The sequence below is a fragment of the Eulemur rufifrons genome, chromosome 5 (genome assembly GCF_041146395.1).
Source record: "Eulemur rufifrons isolate Redbay chromosome 5, OSU_ERuf_1, whole genome shotgun sequence".
In the NCBI taxonomy this organism is placed as follows: domain Eukaryota; kingdom Metazoa; phylum Chordata; class Mammalia; order Primates; family Lemuridae; genus Eulemur; species Eulemur rufifrons.
In genome coordinates, this window is record NC_090987.1 from 3,208,261 (window position 1) to 3,227,884 (window position 19,624).

The window sequence follows — 19,624 nt, forward strand, 5'->3', positions numbered from 1 at the left end:
GGCATGCCCTCATGTGTCCTGGCCAGAATTGGCTCACATGTGCATCCTAATCCGAGCACTGGAAACAGGAAGAGGATTTCCTGTCGATTCCTGAGGCCCACCAGAACTTTGAGAAGGTGTCAACTTTGCCTAGAGCACTCAGCTGACTGGGAAAGGAGTGGCTAGAGGAACAAAGTAAGAATGAGGAAAGAAGGGGAGGAATGGGTATTGGTTAGGAACCCACTAGCTTAAGTTATCTCAACAGAGTATGATTGATTCCATCTTTATAAATTACCTAATTTTAACACATTCAATCAATGAGAGAAAAGGAAATGCAGGGACAACGTGACATCTTGCATTTTCTGTGGAGATTTAAGGCATAATAGTACCAACCAAGGATGCACTGGGACCTCTGTCCTCTCTGGCAGGGGATTTTGTCTCCCTGTAAGTGGACGTTTCCTAGCAAGAGACCTCAACTTCAGAGCAAAGGGAACTGGGAACTGTGTTATATGTACCCCAGAAGCACAAATAAGTCAATTTCTAATTCTTCTTAAACTATTTGTAGAATATTCCTCTCCTATTGATGAGAATATAGTTAGAAAGTCAAAATACCAGAAATAATATCATATAGGCTGGGCATGGTGGCTCACGCCTGTAATCCTAGCACTCTGGGAGGCCGAGGCTGGAGGATCGTTTGAGCTCAGGAGTTCGAGATCAACCTGAGCAGGAGTGAGACCCTGTCTCTGCTAAAAATAGAAAGAAATTAGCTGGACAACTAAAACTATATAGAAAAAATTAGCCAGCCATGGTGGCGCATGCCTGTAGTCCCAGTTACTCGAGAGGCTGAGGCAGAAGGATCGTTTGAGCCCAGAAGTTTGAGGTTGCTGTGAGCTAGGCTGACGCCACGGCACTCTAGCCCGGGGAACAGAGCGAGATTCTGTCTAAAAAAAAAAAAAAAAAAGAAGGAAGCAACTTAAATATCATTCGGTTCCTTTAGCCTTAGCTGGAAGAATTGAATGTGCCTCACGCACGCACAGCTCTGAGATCATCCAGTGATCGAGGCACAGAAAGCAGAATTCGATGCCTCGCTTCTGTGGCTCTTTCCCTTTCAGAGCCCCTTCCCCTTTTACCTGCTGAAGTATCCCCAAACTCTGCCTTCTGTTTCTGCAAGTGGGGTTTTACATAAAATTTAGATGGCTTCCTTTATTTGATCATAGTTATTTAAAATTTGAAAAGAGGCATTGGTCATTTTTGGTGGGTAGTCATTTTTGATGACTAATTTACTTTAACAGTGTCATTTTAAACTTCTAATTTCTTTTAAATTAACATTTCTTGTCATTCCATTCAAATGTCTACTTACAGTAACAGTGATAATGTGCTATGAACACTTCACCACCCACACTAGAATTTTAAATCTAAGTTCTTTTTGAATGCTGTTTTGGTGGATTTCAATGTGGGAGGGGAGATGATTTGAAACTTAGGATTTTCTATTATAGTGAAAGGCATAATTTCTCTGACACCTTTTTTCAGTCTGAATAAGGAATTACACTAGAATAATGTTTTTAAATAAAATTTGTCCACATAATGACCCTTTTTTTCCATTTCAATTCTACCCAAACTAGAATAGCTCAGAAGCATTTATTTACTTATCATAACTGTTAAGAAATTACAGTCATTACACCTACCATGGCTTCTCTCCTACATCATGCTGGGAAAAAAAAGGATGCATTGTTTTGTTCCTTCAGAAAATCTTCTGTATTCTGGTCTTTGTATTTCATGAGTTGATTGAGCCTTTGGACAGCTGAGCAAAGTATAGAACATCTCAACCCAACCTTTGCTTCCCAAGAGCTTACTTCCTAAAGAACATTCTTTTTCAACACAGTAAAAAGGAAGATTATCGTTCTTACTTAATGTCTCTACAACATAGAATGTAGACGTTACAGAGTTGGTATATGGAAGAGCACAGGAATATGTGCTAGCATTAGGCTTTGGCTTAAGTTTTACTTCTCATTATAAAAGGCAGTGGTATTACAGATAGTTATGCTACATCCAACCATAGGTGCATTATCACAGAGACAAGTATTTTATTTTGTCTCATATAATCAAATTATGATTTAATTCATTAGTCATTACATATTCAATTAATATTCAGACTTGATTTGAAAAACAACATTAAGGCCAGGCATGGTAGCTCATGCCTGTAATCCCAGCACTCTGGGAGGCCAAGGTGGGAGGATCGTTTGAGCTCAGGAGTTTGAGACCAGCCTGAGCAAGAGCGAGACCCTCTCTACTAAAAAAATACAAAGAAATTAGCTGGACAACTAAAAACATATATAGAAAAAATTAGCCGGGCATGGTGGCACATGCCTGTAGTCCCAGCTACTCAGGAGGCTGAGGCAGGAGGATCACTTGAGCCCAGGAGTTTGAAGCTGCTGTGAGCTAGGCTGACGCCACGGCACTCTAGCCCGGGCAACAGAGTGAGGCTCTGTCTCAAAAAAAAAAAAAAAAAAGGAAAAAGAAAAACAACATTAAAAATAACAGATGACATTGAATTCATTTAAAACTAGACATTTAAAATAGTATGGTATACTCGCTAACAAAGTAGTGTTTCAAAGTCATTTGGCCTTATCATAAAACAGAGTTTGAGGATTTGTTTTTAGGTGAAAGTACCTGTCAATAGAAGTAAGAAGCCAGATAAAAAAGCATTTATGTTCCTTTGTGAGTTTTCTTATTCTACTTCTTCTAAGAAATCTGTCGAGCACATGTTACAGAGCAGGCACTGTGCTTAGTGCTTCAAGGGGGTAGATGCTCCTCAGCTTAGTTTGCTGCCACCCTGCATGAGTGGCAGGTTGGTGTTACCCAATCTTTTCATTGCTCAAGAAAAATCTTTTTTTATATGGGAAATTTGCCAATTTTGGAATGTTGACATCCATTCAAAAGTGTCCAGGACATCGTGAAGGCCACATCCAACATGCGGAAGGGGCCCCAGGGGGGATGCTGGCTCATGGCCTCCAAATGACGGCATGGCCCCCCGAGACTCAGTACTGCCTGGGAGGACAACACACTGACCAGCTACCAGCCATGGACGCCTTGGTGTCCTAGCTGCTCCCGAGAACGTGTCCAGCTAGGAACAACGTGAAGTGAAGAGGAAGGATAATGACAGAAGTCCAGGAAGGCTATAGAAGGCCTGTGGAGGAGGCTGCACAAATTGCTAGAATCAAGAGGAAGATTTTAGCAATCAATACTGAGCACCTACTGTGTGCAGCACACTCTGCTGGATGCCCTGAAGTACAGAGATTAGTTGGGCATGGTCTCTGGAGGTACAGAGCTTACAGTTTGGTAGGGGAGCGATAGATGCACAAAATCATGACAGTGCGGGGCAGCATGCAGACAGATCACACAAGTGTTGAAACCTTCATTCATTTGAGCACATAAATATTTCTGAAGACATAATATGCCTGGAACTTTAGAGACCCTACGGCAAACAAAACAGACATGGTTTCTGCCCTCAAGGATTTCACAGTCTAGCAAGAGAGCAGACAGGTTTATAACTGTACAAATACAGTCACACATCACCTAACGTCAGCATTCTTGAGTGCATTTACACAAACCTAGACGGTGTAGCCTACTACACACCTAGGCTGGATGGCATAGCCCATTGCTCCTAGGCTGCAAACCTGTACAGCACGTTACTGCACTGAGTACTGTAGGCAATTGCAGTGAAATGGTAAGTAACTAAACATAGCATCCATATATAGCAAAGGTACAGTAAAACTATGGAATTATAATCTCATGAGACCACTGTCATATGACATTGTTGACTGAAACGTCATTGTGTAGTGCATGACAGTATATACTCAATTACAACAATGATAAATGCTACAAAGGAATCATGGAGCCTATGAGCATATAATGGGGATGCCTCTTACTCAAGGGGAATCAGAAGAAGCTTCCCTGAAAAACTACAGCTACGCTGAGATTTGAAGAGCAACATGGAGGGTGTGGAGGGTGGTGGGTGGTGGAGGGGAATTGCCAGACCAAGGGGCCAGTAAGAGTTTTGCAGGGAAGGGGAAGAGAAGCCAGGAAGGCTCTGAGGCAGGCAAGCTGCTGGTTGTGGAGGAACTGGAGATTAGAAAGTTGAGGCCGCTGGCGCGTACCTAGTAAGGGCATAGAGAGGCCAGAAGAGGCACTGTAGAACTCTTGTGATGTCAGACTTCATCCTAAGACCATATGGCCACTCAGGGGTTTTAAGCAGGGTGGGAGGGACATGCAGGCTGCAATGTGACACTTACAGTGGAGGGGACCGTCATGTAAGCAAAGAGAACAGTTAGGGGCTTTTGCAACAACCTAGCAACAGTTGTAGAGGTTTTGCTTTATGAGCTATGGGAGGTGCCCGTGTAAACAGGAGGACGTGGGTGGCTCCTGGAAAATGGAGTGGACTGGTTTTGCTCTTAGTTGGGTTTGAAAGAGAGGGAGTGTTGACGAAGACTCAGGCTCTGCTCTCGACCAGCCAACAGCCCGTTCACCAAGGTGGGGTGCTCCTCTTCCTGTTCCAGAGGTGAAGGCTGTTGGGGAATGCACAAAAGCCCCTTATGTTGGATGAGTATCGTTTCTCCTGAGAAAAAGGCAGGAGGATCATTGTCTAGTTCTCAAGAGAGGGGGCTGGGCTGGGAGTCGTGGCCGTCTGGCCAACCAAGGGCCACAGGAGTGCCCACAGTGCATGCGGACAGTGAGAAGGGCCCAGAATGACCCTCTGGAGCCAGTGGCTCACTCCCCCCTCCCAGCGCCAGCCCAGAGAAACGGTGTCGCTGACCAGGGCTCTCCCACTGTCCAGCATACAGGCATGCAGTCTCCCAGCCAGTGCATTCTACTCTCAGGAATACAACATAAAGATGTCAGAATCCCAGTTACGGCATTTTCACGGAAAAAGATGAGCTGGTTTACCTAGACAGAGAAATCCGAGTCACAGCATTTTCATCTGGGTCACGGCACCAAAGGTGACAGGGTGGGAGTCTGCCCTCGGTTCTTGGTGTGCTCTGGGTGGAAGAATGACCAGACACACCAAAGTGTCAAGTCCAGACTATTATCCCAGTCCTCTGACTCCTTGCTTGAAAAAATCACCAGCAGGACCAATACGACGGAGTAACCCCAGGCAGGGAGCAGTTTCACAAGATCAGCTCTTTATTGTAGAATAAAACGGGTCTGTCTCCGAGAGTGGAGAGAGACAGACCAGCTCGCTCACTACTCCTGACTTCTCAGATTGTTTCCTGTTATCAGCGCAGTCGGGAGGAGGGCCCTCGGGAGGTGCGGGATGTTATCCAATGATCAACAGCAACAGGTGTCCTCAAAAGTCCATCTGCGCCTATGAGCTCCCTCTAAGAAAGCCCACCTGGGGGGTGAACCGCAATGCAAATTCTAGCTAATGGCATATTAACTACCCTCAGTTTACTCTAGGTCACTTTCTAAAGCCTATCAAGCCTGGGCTGGGGAATTCCTAGAGTGATAAGGCACGCCCTCCTTCCCCAGGTGCAGCAGCTGCTCGGGATAGGATTGAGGGTGGGGCAGCACCAAAATGGAGCATCCGCCTTATCCTTCTTCCCAGGTGGAGCAGTTGCTTGAAACAGCACTGGAACAGGGAACCCTTGTCCCAAAAAGAGCCGGAGATCCTAACTACCTACCTCACAAAACCAGACACATTCCCAGCCCTCATTATTCCCCATAAGAGCATCTTCAAACCCCAACTGATGTTCAGAACCGCTAAGGCTCATCACATCAGCTGCACTTCAACACATACATCCACTGACCGTGCCGGCCAAGTTGCCCTCACCCAGTACAATAAAATCCCCTCCTGATGGATGTGTCACAACATACGCCCAAGTATACTAGGTGGTCATTTTGATACATGTGCATATATTTCTTTGATAAAATTTTTAAATGCAAATATTTAAATTTTGGGGCCTCCTCATAACTGGTTAATTGGTCTGACCGATAACTGGATAGATTTCGCTTACCCCTCTGAATGTTAAAACTTGGAAGATTCTTCCTCTCTGGCCCCCTCATCACAGCAGGATCTGGGTAAGCACAGGGCTCGGAGCTGGGGAGACCGGACCTGACCCTTCAGGGCAGAGATTGTGGACTCTGCACTAAGACATTCCAGGATTGGAATCTCCTAGGGTCGACAACCTCAGTAACTATCCACTCTCCTGCCCTTCTCTCCTGGTGGCAGTTGAATAATTAACCAAGACAGTGCTGGCTGGGCTTAGAGAGACTTAGCAGGAATGAAGATCAGTGAACACATCTTATTGTTTAGCGACTTCTTTAAACTGATGTTACATTGCTCTGAAATGGTCACAATACATTTTATAATAAACTCTTATTAACTGATGAATAGAAAGACCCTTTTTAATGTACAAATTGACGTCATATATCTCTTGCACTGTTCATCCTTGAGAACAATGCCATATACATCAGGTAGGTCCAACAGAACCCAAAAGTGCTGCAAAATCCTACAAGACCCAGTGAACACAAACTATGCTTAATAGCAAATAATGACAAACACCTGCCTGATATTTAATAACAAGGACTTGATATTCTCTAGCATCAGAGAGGACATGACAGCTTGAATTCTCCCGCTTCCAAAGCAAACGCTAAACGGAATCCGTGGAGTGCCCACAGCTAGACTGATTCCTCAGCTGGGTCCCTTTCTGTGACTGGAGTCAGAGTAAACTGCCTCACCCCCTGCGGGGTCCAGTCATTTTAAATGTGGTGCAGCAAGTTGTTAAAACCGACATTTCAAGGGGGCGGCAGAAAAAATAAAATAACATAAAACTGACATCTCAAGAACCAACAGAGAGATGGAAAAAAGTTGAAGACAAATGTGTTATGTTTTGTTTTTATTTAGAATCATAAGAGGGACATTTTTAATAAACCCTTAAATTCTTCTCCATTAATGTGATTTAAATAATGAATTTATAAAGATTGAATTGATTTGTTTACATACACCCAACTGTAGAAAAATGACTTTTTTTTTGTTTACACCATCAAATCCAATCAAGCCAAACAAGATGGTTAACTAAAATGATTAATGAATGCAGCATTAGCTGATGGCTTTAAATTTAGAACGTGTTACTGATGTCAGGGTTGATTAGTTCTCTATCTAAAACTGATGCTATTAAAAGCTTTGAGCAATTTAGATGTTGTCATTGAGGAAAATTCCAATGGGGTGAGAGAAATCCTATCAGGATTGATTCTGCTATGGTGCACCACACGCACAGATGTTGCCGAGCGAGGGAGAGTGGGCCCGTACTGACGGGGTCGGCAGAAAGAACTCGAGACAGTGGGCTGATTGGGCAGCATCCATCACAGCAAAGGGAAGGAAGCTTGGAATGAAAAAAAATACTCATCTTTGCACGAGAAGTCCCAAATGGCATAAGAGTATGAATATTGATCATTTCAGCTTCAGAACTTTTTAAGAAGTGGAAAAAAAAATAAATGAGGGGGAGGCAAGAGGTTAACACAGTACCATGCTTTAATAACTCCTCTGAAAATGAATCCACAGGGAAATCATTGGAGTCAGTGGTGGAGACCAACATTTTTATTAATCAGACAAAAGGAAAGTGTGGTAAAGCACAGGTGATCATTGGATGGAGTGATTAGGTGTCAGGGGCACCTCACGACCGAGAAAGCCACCTGGAGTGAGGTGCCAATCAAACTGCAAGGTCAGAGTCTAACTAACTGAAGAATTGCCCTACTCATGCTTCAAAGTTAGAGTGAATCCAATCCTGGGGGCTATTGCACAGGACTTGGGGAAATCAAGTTGTTGCAGGTAGCTGTGACTTTCGGAAGGTGTGTAATAGGGGACTTTAAGACATTTCCAATGTCTGTGCCTTTGAAATATTTTATTATTAGTCCAAATGTCCCAAGACATTTTAAATGGAAGGGAAAACGCACTTTCCAGGACCCAAATTCACTGGCTATTTAGAGTCCATCACCGCCCAGGGGCCTGGGGAAGGACATCTGTCAGTGGGTCAGATGAAACCGGAAGGTCCCGTAGTTACTCATGCAGCTTGGCTATCTCTAGGAAAAAGGCAGCAAATAATTTGGACCCCTCTATGTAGTTCCACCTAACAAAAGGAAAAACAAAGAGATACTTTGTTATAATTTCCATTCAAACGAAGGAGGAAAAATGTTCTACCATTTACACAGAAAGATTTGATGTTATAAATTCAATCTAAAGTATTTAACATACTTCTGAGATCCCAGTACGAAAGGTGCTTGTTAAGTTCAGTGTGAAAATGGCAATATTATTAAGAAAATGGGAATCAGTACTTGACTCAAACCCAAAAGGTCCATTTCCCTTGGTGTCTTATCATTGCCAGGACGTGGCTATCAGAGTCAAACGCTTGCTTCCCACTGGTCTGGGAGGCTCAGGAGATTTGCACAATCTGCCAGTAGTGTACACATCAAATATTCCTAAATATCCTTTGTTATGGACTGAATGTTTGTGTTTCCGCCAAATGCATATGTTGAAGCTCTAATCCCCAACGTGCCTGTATTTGGAGATGGGGCCTGGAGGAGATGATGAGGGTTAAAGGAGGTTGGAAGGGTGGGTCCTAATGCAATAGGGCCTATCCATGCACCCCGTCTGTCGGATTTTCCACCCTCACACACGCTGAGTGGGCCACCACCCACGTGCAGCCCCAGTTTGTGCAGGGAGGACCCAGCCCCCGACAGCAGTCGCGCACCTGTTGATCTTCTCGTTCTGAGAGTGTTCTCCGTCATCAACAGCTCCTAGCGGGAGCATCATCACACTCTTGCCAATAATCTCCTGGAAAATTCTAGCAATTGGAATGGTTGATCCGTCCCGGATCATATCTGGGTCTGTCCCAAACACTGAAACACAGGAAAGAAGACAGTTGCGTAAAATGACAAGACTACCCCAGTAATCTCCTCAAGTGCAGTGTTAGCTTATCCTTGTCTTCCTTGTTCTTCCTTCTTCCTGTTTCTTTTTCTTCTTTGCCATTATATTCGGTGCCTGGGGTAAGGGAGCTCCTTGACATCATGCAACCTTATATTCTAAAATACTCAATAGAGTCAAGAAGGCGAAACCCGGCAACCTACACTGCATGTTACAATTGTTTCTCCTTAGTATTTTTTTTTTTTATTCTGGGACAGTTTCTCAGTGTTTCCTTGTCTTTCATGACCTTGGAGCACCTTGAAGGGTACTGATCAGTTGTTTTGTGAAATGTCCCTCATTTTGGGTTTGTCTGATATTTTCTTGTGATTGGAATAAGTCATGCATTTTGGTAAGATACAAGACAATACCTACTTTTATGGTTCCTTCATGAATTAAATATGATGGAAATGGGACTTTTTAAAGTTTTTTCTTAGCAGATATACAAATAAATAGTTGTACTAACTATCACCAGAATGTCACAATGTTTCTCCCAGCTTTCAAGGTATCCTTTTTTTTTTTTTTTTTTTTTTTTTGAGACAGTCTCACTCTGTTGCCCCGGCTGGAGTGCTATGGTGTCAGCCTAGCTCACAGCAACCTCAAACTCCTGGCCTCAAGAAATCCTTCTACTTCAGCCTCCTGAGTAGCTGGGACTACAGGCATGTGCTACCATGCCCGGCTCATTTTTTTCTATGTATTTTTAGTTGTCCAGCTAATTTCTTTCTATTTTTAGTAGAGACGGGCTCTCACTCTTGCTCAGGCTGGTCTCGAACTCCTGACCTCGAGCGATCCTCCCGCCTCGGCCTCCCAGAGTGCTAGGATTACAGGTGTGAGCTACCACACCCGGCCGGTTAATCTGTGTTTTGAAAGGATGTTTTTACATGTTGACCAACATCTCCATGAGTGTTGCCTCAGGAGCATTTGAAGGTTTTGTAGTTCAGCGTCTTCCCCCGAATTCAGGTCTCCAGACTGTGGTTTGAACACTGCCCTCGCCACGCACGGCTGGGTGCCTTTCCCCAAATTACTTCATTTTTTCAAGCCTTAATGTTTTGCTCTGTACGACGGGGACGGCTATTGGGAGGATCACGTGAGACCATGTATGCAGTGCCCTGTGCACGGTACGCATTCAAAATATGCCCTTTATAAAGGTCGATATCTGAGTTTTTACCAGATGTCCCACAGGCCCCATTCCTCGGTCCCACTGCGAACTGGCAAGTCCAAATATCTTAAGGTCCCACCTGTTCTGATGGCCCTTTTGGCTGCAAGATACTGGCTGTCATTGATGTTTGCGATCCACGGGGGCAGTCCTAGTACCATGGAAACGGCCATCTGGTTGGAACTATTTCTTTTGGAGAAAACATCTTCAAGATGATGCTTCACCTAAAAGGTGACATTTTCAGTAGTCAGAGAGATTTTCGAGTCATTCTCTCCGATGGTTAACACAGCCCCCGTCAAGAGACTGATTGAAACCTGAGTGTTATAAGCTTACACGGTTTGCCAGAGGACGAGACGTAGAGGGAGATCCCTCTGCAGGGCTGAGGGCAGGAGGCCCTGGGCTTCCCCCCATGGCAGAAACACTCTCTCCCTCCCCCTGTAGCCCTCTGCGCTGCGGCCCCATCCTGCCTCCCACCCCCTTCTCACCCGTGTCTCTTCGCACACGGAGGTGTTTCAGTAACATTTGCTGAAAATTATGAGTCATATTACAAGGACATCTCAATGGAAATATCCCTCTTTGGGGACGTTTCAGTACCCTAACGAATATTTTGGGAACATTAAGGCTTTGAGAAATTTCCAAGAAGTGGGAGCAATTCCAAGCTGGACCGTGGAGGAGACTTGTTTTAACATCCTTCCCGCTACCCTGTGGCTCCTTCCCAATTGCTGCCGTGGAAACCCTCCCGGGGAGAGCTCCGTACTCAAATATTTCCCCCATTTGCTCCTTCAACCGACATTATGGAGCATCTGGCGCCTGCCAGGGACTGTTCTAGGGGCTGCAGATACAGCTGGGGACAAGACAGAGAAGGTCCCGCCCTTGTGGAATTTGCTTGACTTGGGAAAGAGGCAGCACATCCAAAAAGGGGGAGAGATGGAAGGAAGGAGGGAGGGAGGGAGGGAGATGGACTACTTTAGAATGCCATTCTTGTCTTGTGCTAACAAGACAGTGAAAGAGGATGCTGGAATCGAGAGTGACTATTGGGATGAGGCGTTTCTTAAGGTAATTTATTCAAGAGTCTACTTTCTGTTAAACTAACTGGAGATAAATTGATGATAGGTTGGTGATTTAAGACATGTAAACTCCTTCCAGAGAACATTTCATTCCAATGACTGCTTTCACAGTGTCGATCTCAGACACACTGAGATCGGGCGCGAGATTTTTCTGGCTCCAGCCAAGCGTAGGCTGTCCCCTCTCCCTCTGTGCGTAAAACCAAACCTGCTTTACATCTACCATCTAATTTTTTAAAATTTCTTATCACTCCAGCTCCAAATGGTTATTTGCCTGACTACTGTAATTGCATCTAATCGAGGAAAGAGATTTTTACTGAGCAAAAGCAATATTGCTGTCTTGACATTTGTCCCAGTCCTTTTGTATTGGGGAAAAAAATGATACTTTAGTGGTGACAACTAATTGCTCGCTAAACTGTGATGCACAGAATTCAGAAAGGGTGTTGCCAGGCAGGAGGACGATGAACATCTGTCACCTGTTTTTCCACCACAGACGCATTCATGTGAGGGACGAGCCGGATTGAAAATTTTCCTATAACTCGGCCAGGTATGACGGTCTTAGCTCCAGGCTCGTCAAACGCACCCTCGATCCCATGAATAGAAAGAGATGGGAACCTCCACAGGTGCATGAGAATTTCCTCCTACATTAAAATAAAAGTATCCAAAGAATCTTTAATTAAAACTCGGTTGAATTGTATCGCTTGTATTACCAACCTCTGTCCATCTGAGACACCATCACGGTAAGTTAATTATATCACCTTGCGAGGCCCCGACACCACTGTGTCTGCACCGATGACACCAGCTGGACTTCCCCCACCCCCCACCCCCCCAGGACGGGAACCTGCCCGCTGTCCTCCCACTCTATGGCGCCCAAGCCGCTCCCTGCTGAGAAGCACCCATTTTGCCTGAGCTCTGGAGTTTGCGCTTAATTGATGGCAAAGGAGCCCTTTCAGAAATTTGGGTTTGATTATGAATTTCTATCCTCAATCATTGCAATAACTGTGTCCTAAATGCATTTTATTACACAGAAGACTTCAAAGAACTCTTGGGATGTTTGAGCCGGTTTTCTGCCTTCTTACGGCCATTGCAGAGCTAGTCGAGGGAAGATACCGCTTCGTAAAAATAACTCTGCCAGTTCTTTTCAGCACGATTTTCCCTCTCTTGGCAGCTCCCCAGGAATCAGCCGTAGCTACCAGACACCGCATTGTCAGAAAAGCATTTTACAAAGAAGGAAGAGAAGTAGAAAAGAAAAAAAAAATCTAAATTTGCCAGTAAGGAAAGCTTTTGGCTTTGTGTTTATTGAGCACACTGAAGCAACAATGTATTAATTTACAGATTAGCCCCGAAGGCTCTTGGTTTTGTCTGGAAAAATCAACAATGGGAGATCTTGAAGCTGAAATAATCTCAGACTCTTCTCAGCCTTTGAACAGGTAAGAAGCCGGGCGCACTGGCCGAAGGCTGGTTGGGATTTCAGCTGGTAAACTGCTTTGGAAAAGCACAGCTGTGAAATGAGTAACTGCTTGTGGTCAGGTGCCAGCAAACGGGACCCCAGAAGGGCTGGTTGACTGAGCCCGTAGGAAAGTGGCCGTGAACGTCAGACTCTGCCTAGGAATTAACACCTGCGTTGGGTTCTAAGACGCACAGAACTAGCCCCAGACGGTACATGAGACATGTATCATCATCGTTCCTCTTTCTGATTATCCACCAATTTGTGGCCGTACCTTTGTGTCAAACAGAAATTTCTTAACCTGGCTGCTATTCCGATATTCTTCTAGGTCTAGATCGATGGATTTGTACATGTTTTTCTCCTCTTCTGTAAGAGATGCCACGTGGTCGTAGATGCCAGGGATTAGGATCCGACCAGATGAGTCCACGAGGCTACCTGCGAAATACACATAGAAAGCAAAGCCAGGTAGAGATTACAAGTGCGCTGATGTTGCGGCCCCACGGCCAGACCACAGGTGACTCTTCTAGGCCACAGAAAGCCTCGTGACTGTCCCTGTTCCCCACAGGTCAGACTTAGTGTTCACCTTGTTGAGGTGGGGTAGAAAACATCTGGGGCTGAAGTAGATTAAGTCAGAGTGACTTACCTGGACCATGGTCAAGTTCTCAACTATACCTTTGGTATCACAAACAAGGTTTGTTGTTTAGCTTTGTCTTATCCTGAGTTAAAAGACAATACTTGTTCATTATAAAAAATTTAAAATATATATGTACATATGCATGTGTGTGTATACATACATACATGCATACCTGAGAAACTGAACATTTCCATCATCCCTTCCCGACTTCTCTCCCCCTACACATACACACGAGGATAATATAATAAATACTCATGTTTATGCAAAAGCATAATACCCTTGAGGTCTAGTCTATGGGATCACACCATGATCACAAAATCCTTTACAGTAGATAAGCATATACACAAGTCTGCTCTTCACGAAAGAGTTTGGGCATTCATAGGAATGGAAAAATCATCAACGAATATATACAAAAGACACAGGTGCTGAAATTTAGTAAACACGGCTCACTATCTGGAGAAAATACTTAGCAAAGATAAAATGCAACCAGGAAGTAAACTGATACAATGACACAAGAATGTCTCCAGGGCTGATAATCCTCACCCACAATACAATCACGAAATCTGCCCTTGCGTCCCTAAACTTCCACTGACAGTCGTCTAGGTAGGGACAGAGTACAGAATGAATAGGAGGCACAAATGCTCAGAGCCCAGCGGGAAGCCGTGTGCAGAGATGCACACAGGCGCCAGGTGAGCCCTCAGGAGGACGCCCTGCAGGAGACGAGGGGCGGGAGCTACCTTGGCAAGACTTCTGGCATTTTTGACAGAGAGATTTGAGCACTGCAGGCACCAAACTCACAGTGCCCAGCGCAGCCAGGAGGCTCACGTTCGTGTTAGGAAACAGAACGGTGACATTTTAGCTGGTTTGCCAGACGCTGCCCCTCGTGGGGTGGTGGTGACCTTGGTGTGCGAGGCTGTGCTGCCCGGGGCTGGCTTTCTACGCACCCAGGGCACTTCCCTAGTAAAACAGCCCAGGCCTCGGTCCTTGGCATCATTTGAAATCACGATTTCATCGTCTCAGGGTGCAAGGCAGCCTTCCCCGCTGCCGGCCTGGGAGGAGTGCCGTGGACACACCCTGACAGTCTTCAGGAAGGGGGTTTCCTCACTGTCCTTTCACATTTAATCACCCTCAGAGAAACCTGATTAGAGAACTAAAGAGGACAGCTCCATCTCTTCGGCCCTGCCTGAAACACCGTCGCAGGGAATGCAGGACGGGCAAATGCTGCTGTCTGTGCTGCACAGAAACGATTCTGCTTTGCGGATGCTACGTCCCACACTCTCCCGCCCTAGCGCTACGTCCCACACTCTCCCGCCCTAGCGCTACGTCCCACACTCGCCCGCCCTAGTTCTTTACCGCTGAGAGCGTCTGCATGAGGACTGGATGCTTAAGAACTGATCCCCTCCCCTCCTGCTCATTTTACACTTGAAGTCATTATCCTCTGAATGTGATGTCATTTCTACAGCCACCACCGTGGTCTCAGGCAACACAGAGGGGCAGAGGGTGCCTTTGAAAACTGTCTCAGGAAACTGGACCCTGGATCCTCAGGAGTCGGCTTGGAATTTAAAATTTTAAATACCATCAGATATTTGGTACTTATAGAAATGCCCTCAGTTCTTTCCTGCTTTATGTCTTTTAGGAAAATGCAGCAGGGGGTGGGAAAATGTCTGCGAGGGGGAAAGCACAGGTTAGTGGTCTGTTTGTGAACACAAGCATCCCCCCGCCCATCTCCTGCCTCCCTGGCACACACGGTTTTATGCCTCTTTGCAGACAGGGATGTTATCTGATTTCACTTGTACCCCCTAGTGGAGGTCATTGTGCATGTCACACGGCTGGCTTGGGAATCCCACCCCACCCGCCCCAGTTCTGGGAGCAACAGTATGGGAATCGGAGGAGGCCTCTTGGTCCTGTGCGTCCTTTGGGTCTCTACCCTCTTGTCTTTGGGTACGGCAGGATGTGTCACACTATCCACTAACAGAAAAAGGGGTGGACGGAGGAAGAGATTCTGTCCGTAAGAGAAATAATGGGGACGTGACAATAAGTCTAGAACAGTTAGCCCAGGGGAGGAAAAGCTGAGAATGTGGTTTTTCCTCTGCTACACCCTTGTCAGAGCTGGCTCACACACCCGGCGGGGAGAGACACTCGGAGACAAACAGAACTGTGTTTAGCAGACCGCGTGATGCTTAAAAAGTGAAATAAAATGAGGCATTACCGAGAAGAGCAACCAAATCAGCCATCGGCTCATTAAGGATGCCACCAAAGGTGCCCGAATGGAAGTCCTGCTCCCGGCATTTCACCTGTGGAGTAGGGAAAAGAGAAGGGGCACATGGCTGTCTGGGCTCCCGTGGCGATGGCGTTTGGCCCGTGGCGGACGTGCCTGGCGTGTCCCTCAGAACTCAGGGAGGCGACCTCAGACCTGACTTCACCTCCCGTATTTCTCCATCGCACCACGTGAAGCCTCCACCCGTCTCCTTGTCTTCATTCCCGCTGTCTCCTGAATGCCCTGAGGCCCCCTGGTCTCCAGCTATCCCACTAACGACATCCCGGCCAAGACCGCCAGACCTCCTTGGCCAAATGATGGAAGCTTACGCCATTGTCTTCCTCTTGGTCTCACCCCTCCCTGCTGACCATCCCTCCCTCTGGAGAAATTGTCTCCTCTCTGTTGTTTTCTTGCCTGCAGGACAGTTCCGTTATTTAAAACACGTCCTCTGACAACGTCTGTTCTTCCTTCCACCTCCAAGTCTCACCGTGGCTTGTCCTTCCTCTGTCCACAGAACTTCAAGAACTCACATGAACTTGGCACACCCTGGTGTTCCTCCCTGTCCTCTGACCTTTCACCTGAATACCAGACCTGAAAGCGCGGGGCGTGACGGTGCCTTCCACGCCGGTGCACGTCCAGTTCCTGGAAGTCAGTAGACGGAGAACTGAGCTCACCTGCTCTCCTGCAATTGCCTTCCTACCAGCCTGCTCGCTCCCGTGCCCACCACGTGCAGTCAGTTACCAATTTCCAGTCGATTGCGTTAATTTTAAATTGTCTCTTCAGCTCATCCCCTCCCATCTTCCTTGCCAGCTGGTCTACGCCTGCTCCAACATCTTCCACGCACAGCCAGGGGGACCTTCTGTTTGGGCGCTGTCGTTTATTTTACTGGGCGGCAACACTAGCTGAGCGTGAAGTCTCCGTCTGAGACCTCAAGCCGCCTGGTCCCGCCTCCTGCTCACACATCCTCTCCTGCTCCTCTCCCGTCACTTTTCTGCCCACCTGCTCTCGGCCCTCAAGACGTCCCATCCCTTGATCCTTCTGAGATTTCCCAAACTGTGGTCCTCCTGCCTTTACTTTCCCCTGTGCAACCTAAATGCCACCGGGCATCGCCTGGACCGCTCCGTGGGCAACATCTTGACTTGCGTCCCTGCTTCCTCCATCATGCCGGGCGGGGATGACCTCAACCCGTGTCAACGCTGCCCACGTGGGTCTTCACTGCCCCTGAATGCCGAGCACGGCTGCACAGAGTCATCCATTTGTGTGGACAGGCCACACACACCCTTGAGGCCGCCTGGCCCTTCTCCGTTCTCTAGCCCTTTCTCTTACCCGTTCCCCACGGCGGCCACTTCAAGCCATCACTTCTCCGCGGATAAACTTGCTTCCTACTCAGCAGGAAACACGAAGCCAACAAGAGGGAGGAAGCGCCACAGCTTTTCTCTCTCGTCCTGCCCGATACCCTTGCAGAGAGGTTAACTCCTTCCTTGGCTCAGGACCTCAGCCCTCCGCCTGCTCGGCACTGTCATACTCCTCTCCCTGGGAGGTCCCCAGCTGCCGCCTCTGCTCTGCGTCCTGAAGGCCCCCTCTGATCCCGGGCTCGCCCTGCCACAGCCGGGTTTCTTGAGAGCAGTTTCTACAGCACAGCCCCTGCATCATCTCTCTGAGTCTGCATCTCACTAGGAGTAAACTTCTTGAGGGCAGAGAGACGCCAGCACCCCTTCCACTTCCCCTCGACCCTGTCGCTTGGTCTCCGGCCCCTCGACCCGCAGGCACCTACCAAGGAGCATGCACCGACCAGCATCTGATTAGGCAATCTCCGTACCTCCCTGCGGGCCGCTGTTCCTGCCTCCAAATTCCACAGCCATAGTTCCTAAACCTTTTGCACTGTGGCTCACAACCCCCTATGAATCCTCTCGCCAGAAAAATGCACAAAGCACAACCACTGCAAGTTTTGGAGGGTTCACGAACTGCCCAAACCCCAAAGCCTCTGTGACCTCCCCCTGCCCAAGGCCGTGCGTCCCAGGTAAGGACTCTGCCCTTGGAAGCACTTTCTCTCTTCCTCTGCAGGGTCCCAGAATGGGTCCTCGCTGTGTGCACAGCCCCGTGCCTCCCTGCCTCGCCGTCTGCTGATACCTCCACCGTGAAGTAGCTGTTCCCGCGGGTCCCGTAGGTGACCGCTGGCTTCCTCCGGCTGACCCACAGGTTATCTGAAATCACGATGTAGTCCACGCCAGAGAAGAATCGGTCCTTTTCTTTTTGGACAAGTTCCTCCAGGGCGACAGAACCCGCCTCTTCCATCCCTTCAAGGATGAATTTGATATTCACAGGGAGATCCTGAGTTAATAATAGAACAACAATAAAAAAAAAATTGCACAACTTGCCCATTCACATTATAAGATCCAGGATTCATTCGTACATAATATAAATACATTAAATTATTATTTACACTCAATGTGTGGATTATTTACATTCCCACCAGTTCTGCTTACAGCAATGGAGTCTTAGGTGAGACGGTGAAGGAGATTTCAAGGTAATGCCCTACACACGCCAACATGGCCCATCGCTTCAAGGTTAAGATAAGAGTTGGGGGAAGGAATTCCTGCAGGAAAGGCAAGGTCTACCCTCAGAGCTTCACTGGGCTGCTACACAGGGAGGCATCTTCCTCCTCCTCCCAAAAGGAATTTGTCAAGAAAGGTTACTCAATTACAAATCGCTTTTCTATGCTCATAATTCTGAGCATGATAAAGGAGAACTTTTTCCTTTGAAAGATTGTTAAGCCTCGGGATAACTTTTACTTCAAGTATCTGTTATTTTTCAGCTATGATTTCCATCTGCCTTTTAACTTATTCAAGGGCTTTGATCTTGCAGCAAAATGGGACTTGAGTTTTTCTCTAGTTAATATTAGGGCATGAAATAGCTCCTTTAAAATTTTTACAACATGCCTCTTCTCCCATTTGGTTTTGATCTTTTGTGTCTTTATAATTTATAACTTCGTAACTTTGAGAGCTGCATAAAGAGGAGAGAGAGGTCAAAGTCCTTTCCCAGAGCGCAGAGCGCGGGCAGGGAAGGGCAGAAGTGATCGTAGCCGGAACCGCACAGCACAGACGCCTCAATCAGTTCTAACGAGCAGATTGACCCACCACAGATTAACACGTGCAAAACGAGCAGAGGGTTATGTATCAGAAAATAATAAATTATGTCATAATTAAAATCAGAAAATTGGTCATCCACTTGGATAAGGGCATTGTAGCATAATGATTTATTCAAATGTATTACTTGCTCATCTGTGTATCTTAGGAAGTTGAGCTAAAGTTCTAAAAACTTAATATTCGAAAATTCTGTATTAACATTTAACTAGCAAACAATCGCTGAGAAGTAGCTGGAAATCCTAAGACTTCTCTGGCAAATCTCGTTTAATAAAATATAAACCAGGCCAGGCGCAGTGACTCACGCCTGTAATCCTAGCACTCTGGGAGGCCCAGGCAGGTGGATCACTCGAGGTCAGTTCAAGACCAGCCTGAGCAAGAGCGAGAGCCCCGTCTCTACTAAAACTAGAAAGAAATTATATGGACAACTAAAAATATACACATAAAAAATTAGCCAGGCATGGTGGCGCATGCCTGTAGTCCCGGCTCCTCAGGAGGCTGAGGCAGAAGGATCGCTTGAGCCCAGGAGTTTGAGGTTGCTGTGAGCTAGGCTGACGCCACGGCACTCTAGCCCGGGCAACAGAGCAAGACTTTGTCTCAAAAAAAAAAAAAGACAAGTCCCAGTAGATAGTAACTAAGCCACAGCCTCATCATGTGTTTGTTTTTATTTTTTTAGAGACTGGGTCTTGCTCTGTGGCTCAGACTGGAAGGCAGCAGTTCCATCAGCTCACTACAGCCTCAAAAGTCTCAAATTCCTGGGCTCAAGCTATCCTTCCTCCTCCGCCTGTCAAGAAGCTGGGACTATAGGTGTGGACATTCCCAGCTAATTTTTAAACATTTTTTTTAGAGATGGGGTCTTGCTATGTTGCCCAGGCTGGTGTCAAACTCCTAGCCTCAAGTGTTCATCCTACCTTGGCCTCCCAAAGTGCTGGGATCACAGACATGAGCCATTGCACCCAGCCTTCATCGCATGTTTTATTGTATCTTGTTT

General features: G+C 46.6%; 1 protein-coding gene across 2 annotated transcripts in view; it reads right to left on the bottom strand.

Annotated features, from left to right (window-relative positions):
• Window positions 1–6,980: 6,980 nt before the first annotated feature.
• CNDP1 (carnosine dipeptidase 1) overlaps window positions 6,981–19,624 on the bottom strand; it is a 30,582-nt gene continuing 17,938 nt past the window's right edge. Inside the window, exons 6-12 of one of the 2 annotated variants that reach the window (XM_069468344.1) lie at window positions 17,621–17,821; window positions 15,443–15,527; window positions 12,874–13,034; window positions 11,629–11,793; window positions 10,171–10,312; window positions 8,724–8,871; window positions 6,981–8,102 (exon numbers count right to left, since the gene is read on the bottom strand). In XM_069468344.1, the coding sequence (XP_069324445.1) occupies window positions 8,033–8,102; window positions 8,724–8,871; window positions 10,171–10,312; window positions 11,629–11,793; window positions 12,874–13,034; window positions 15,443–15,527; window positions 17,621–17,821 (972 nt within the window). In that variant the 3' untranslated portion in view covers window positions 6,981–8,032. The remainder of the gene's footprint in view (window positions 8,103–8,723; window positions 8,872–10,170; window positions 10,313–11,628; window positions 11,794–12,873; window positions 13,035–15,442; window positions 15,528–17,620; window positions 17,822–19,624) is intronic. The other variant, XM_069468345.1, reaches the window with a different exon arrangement.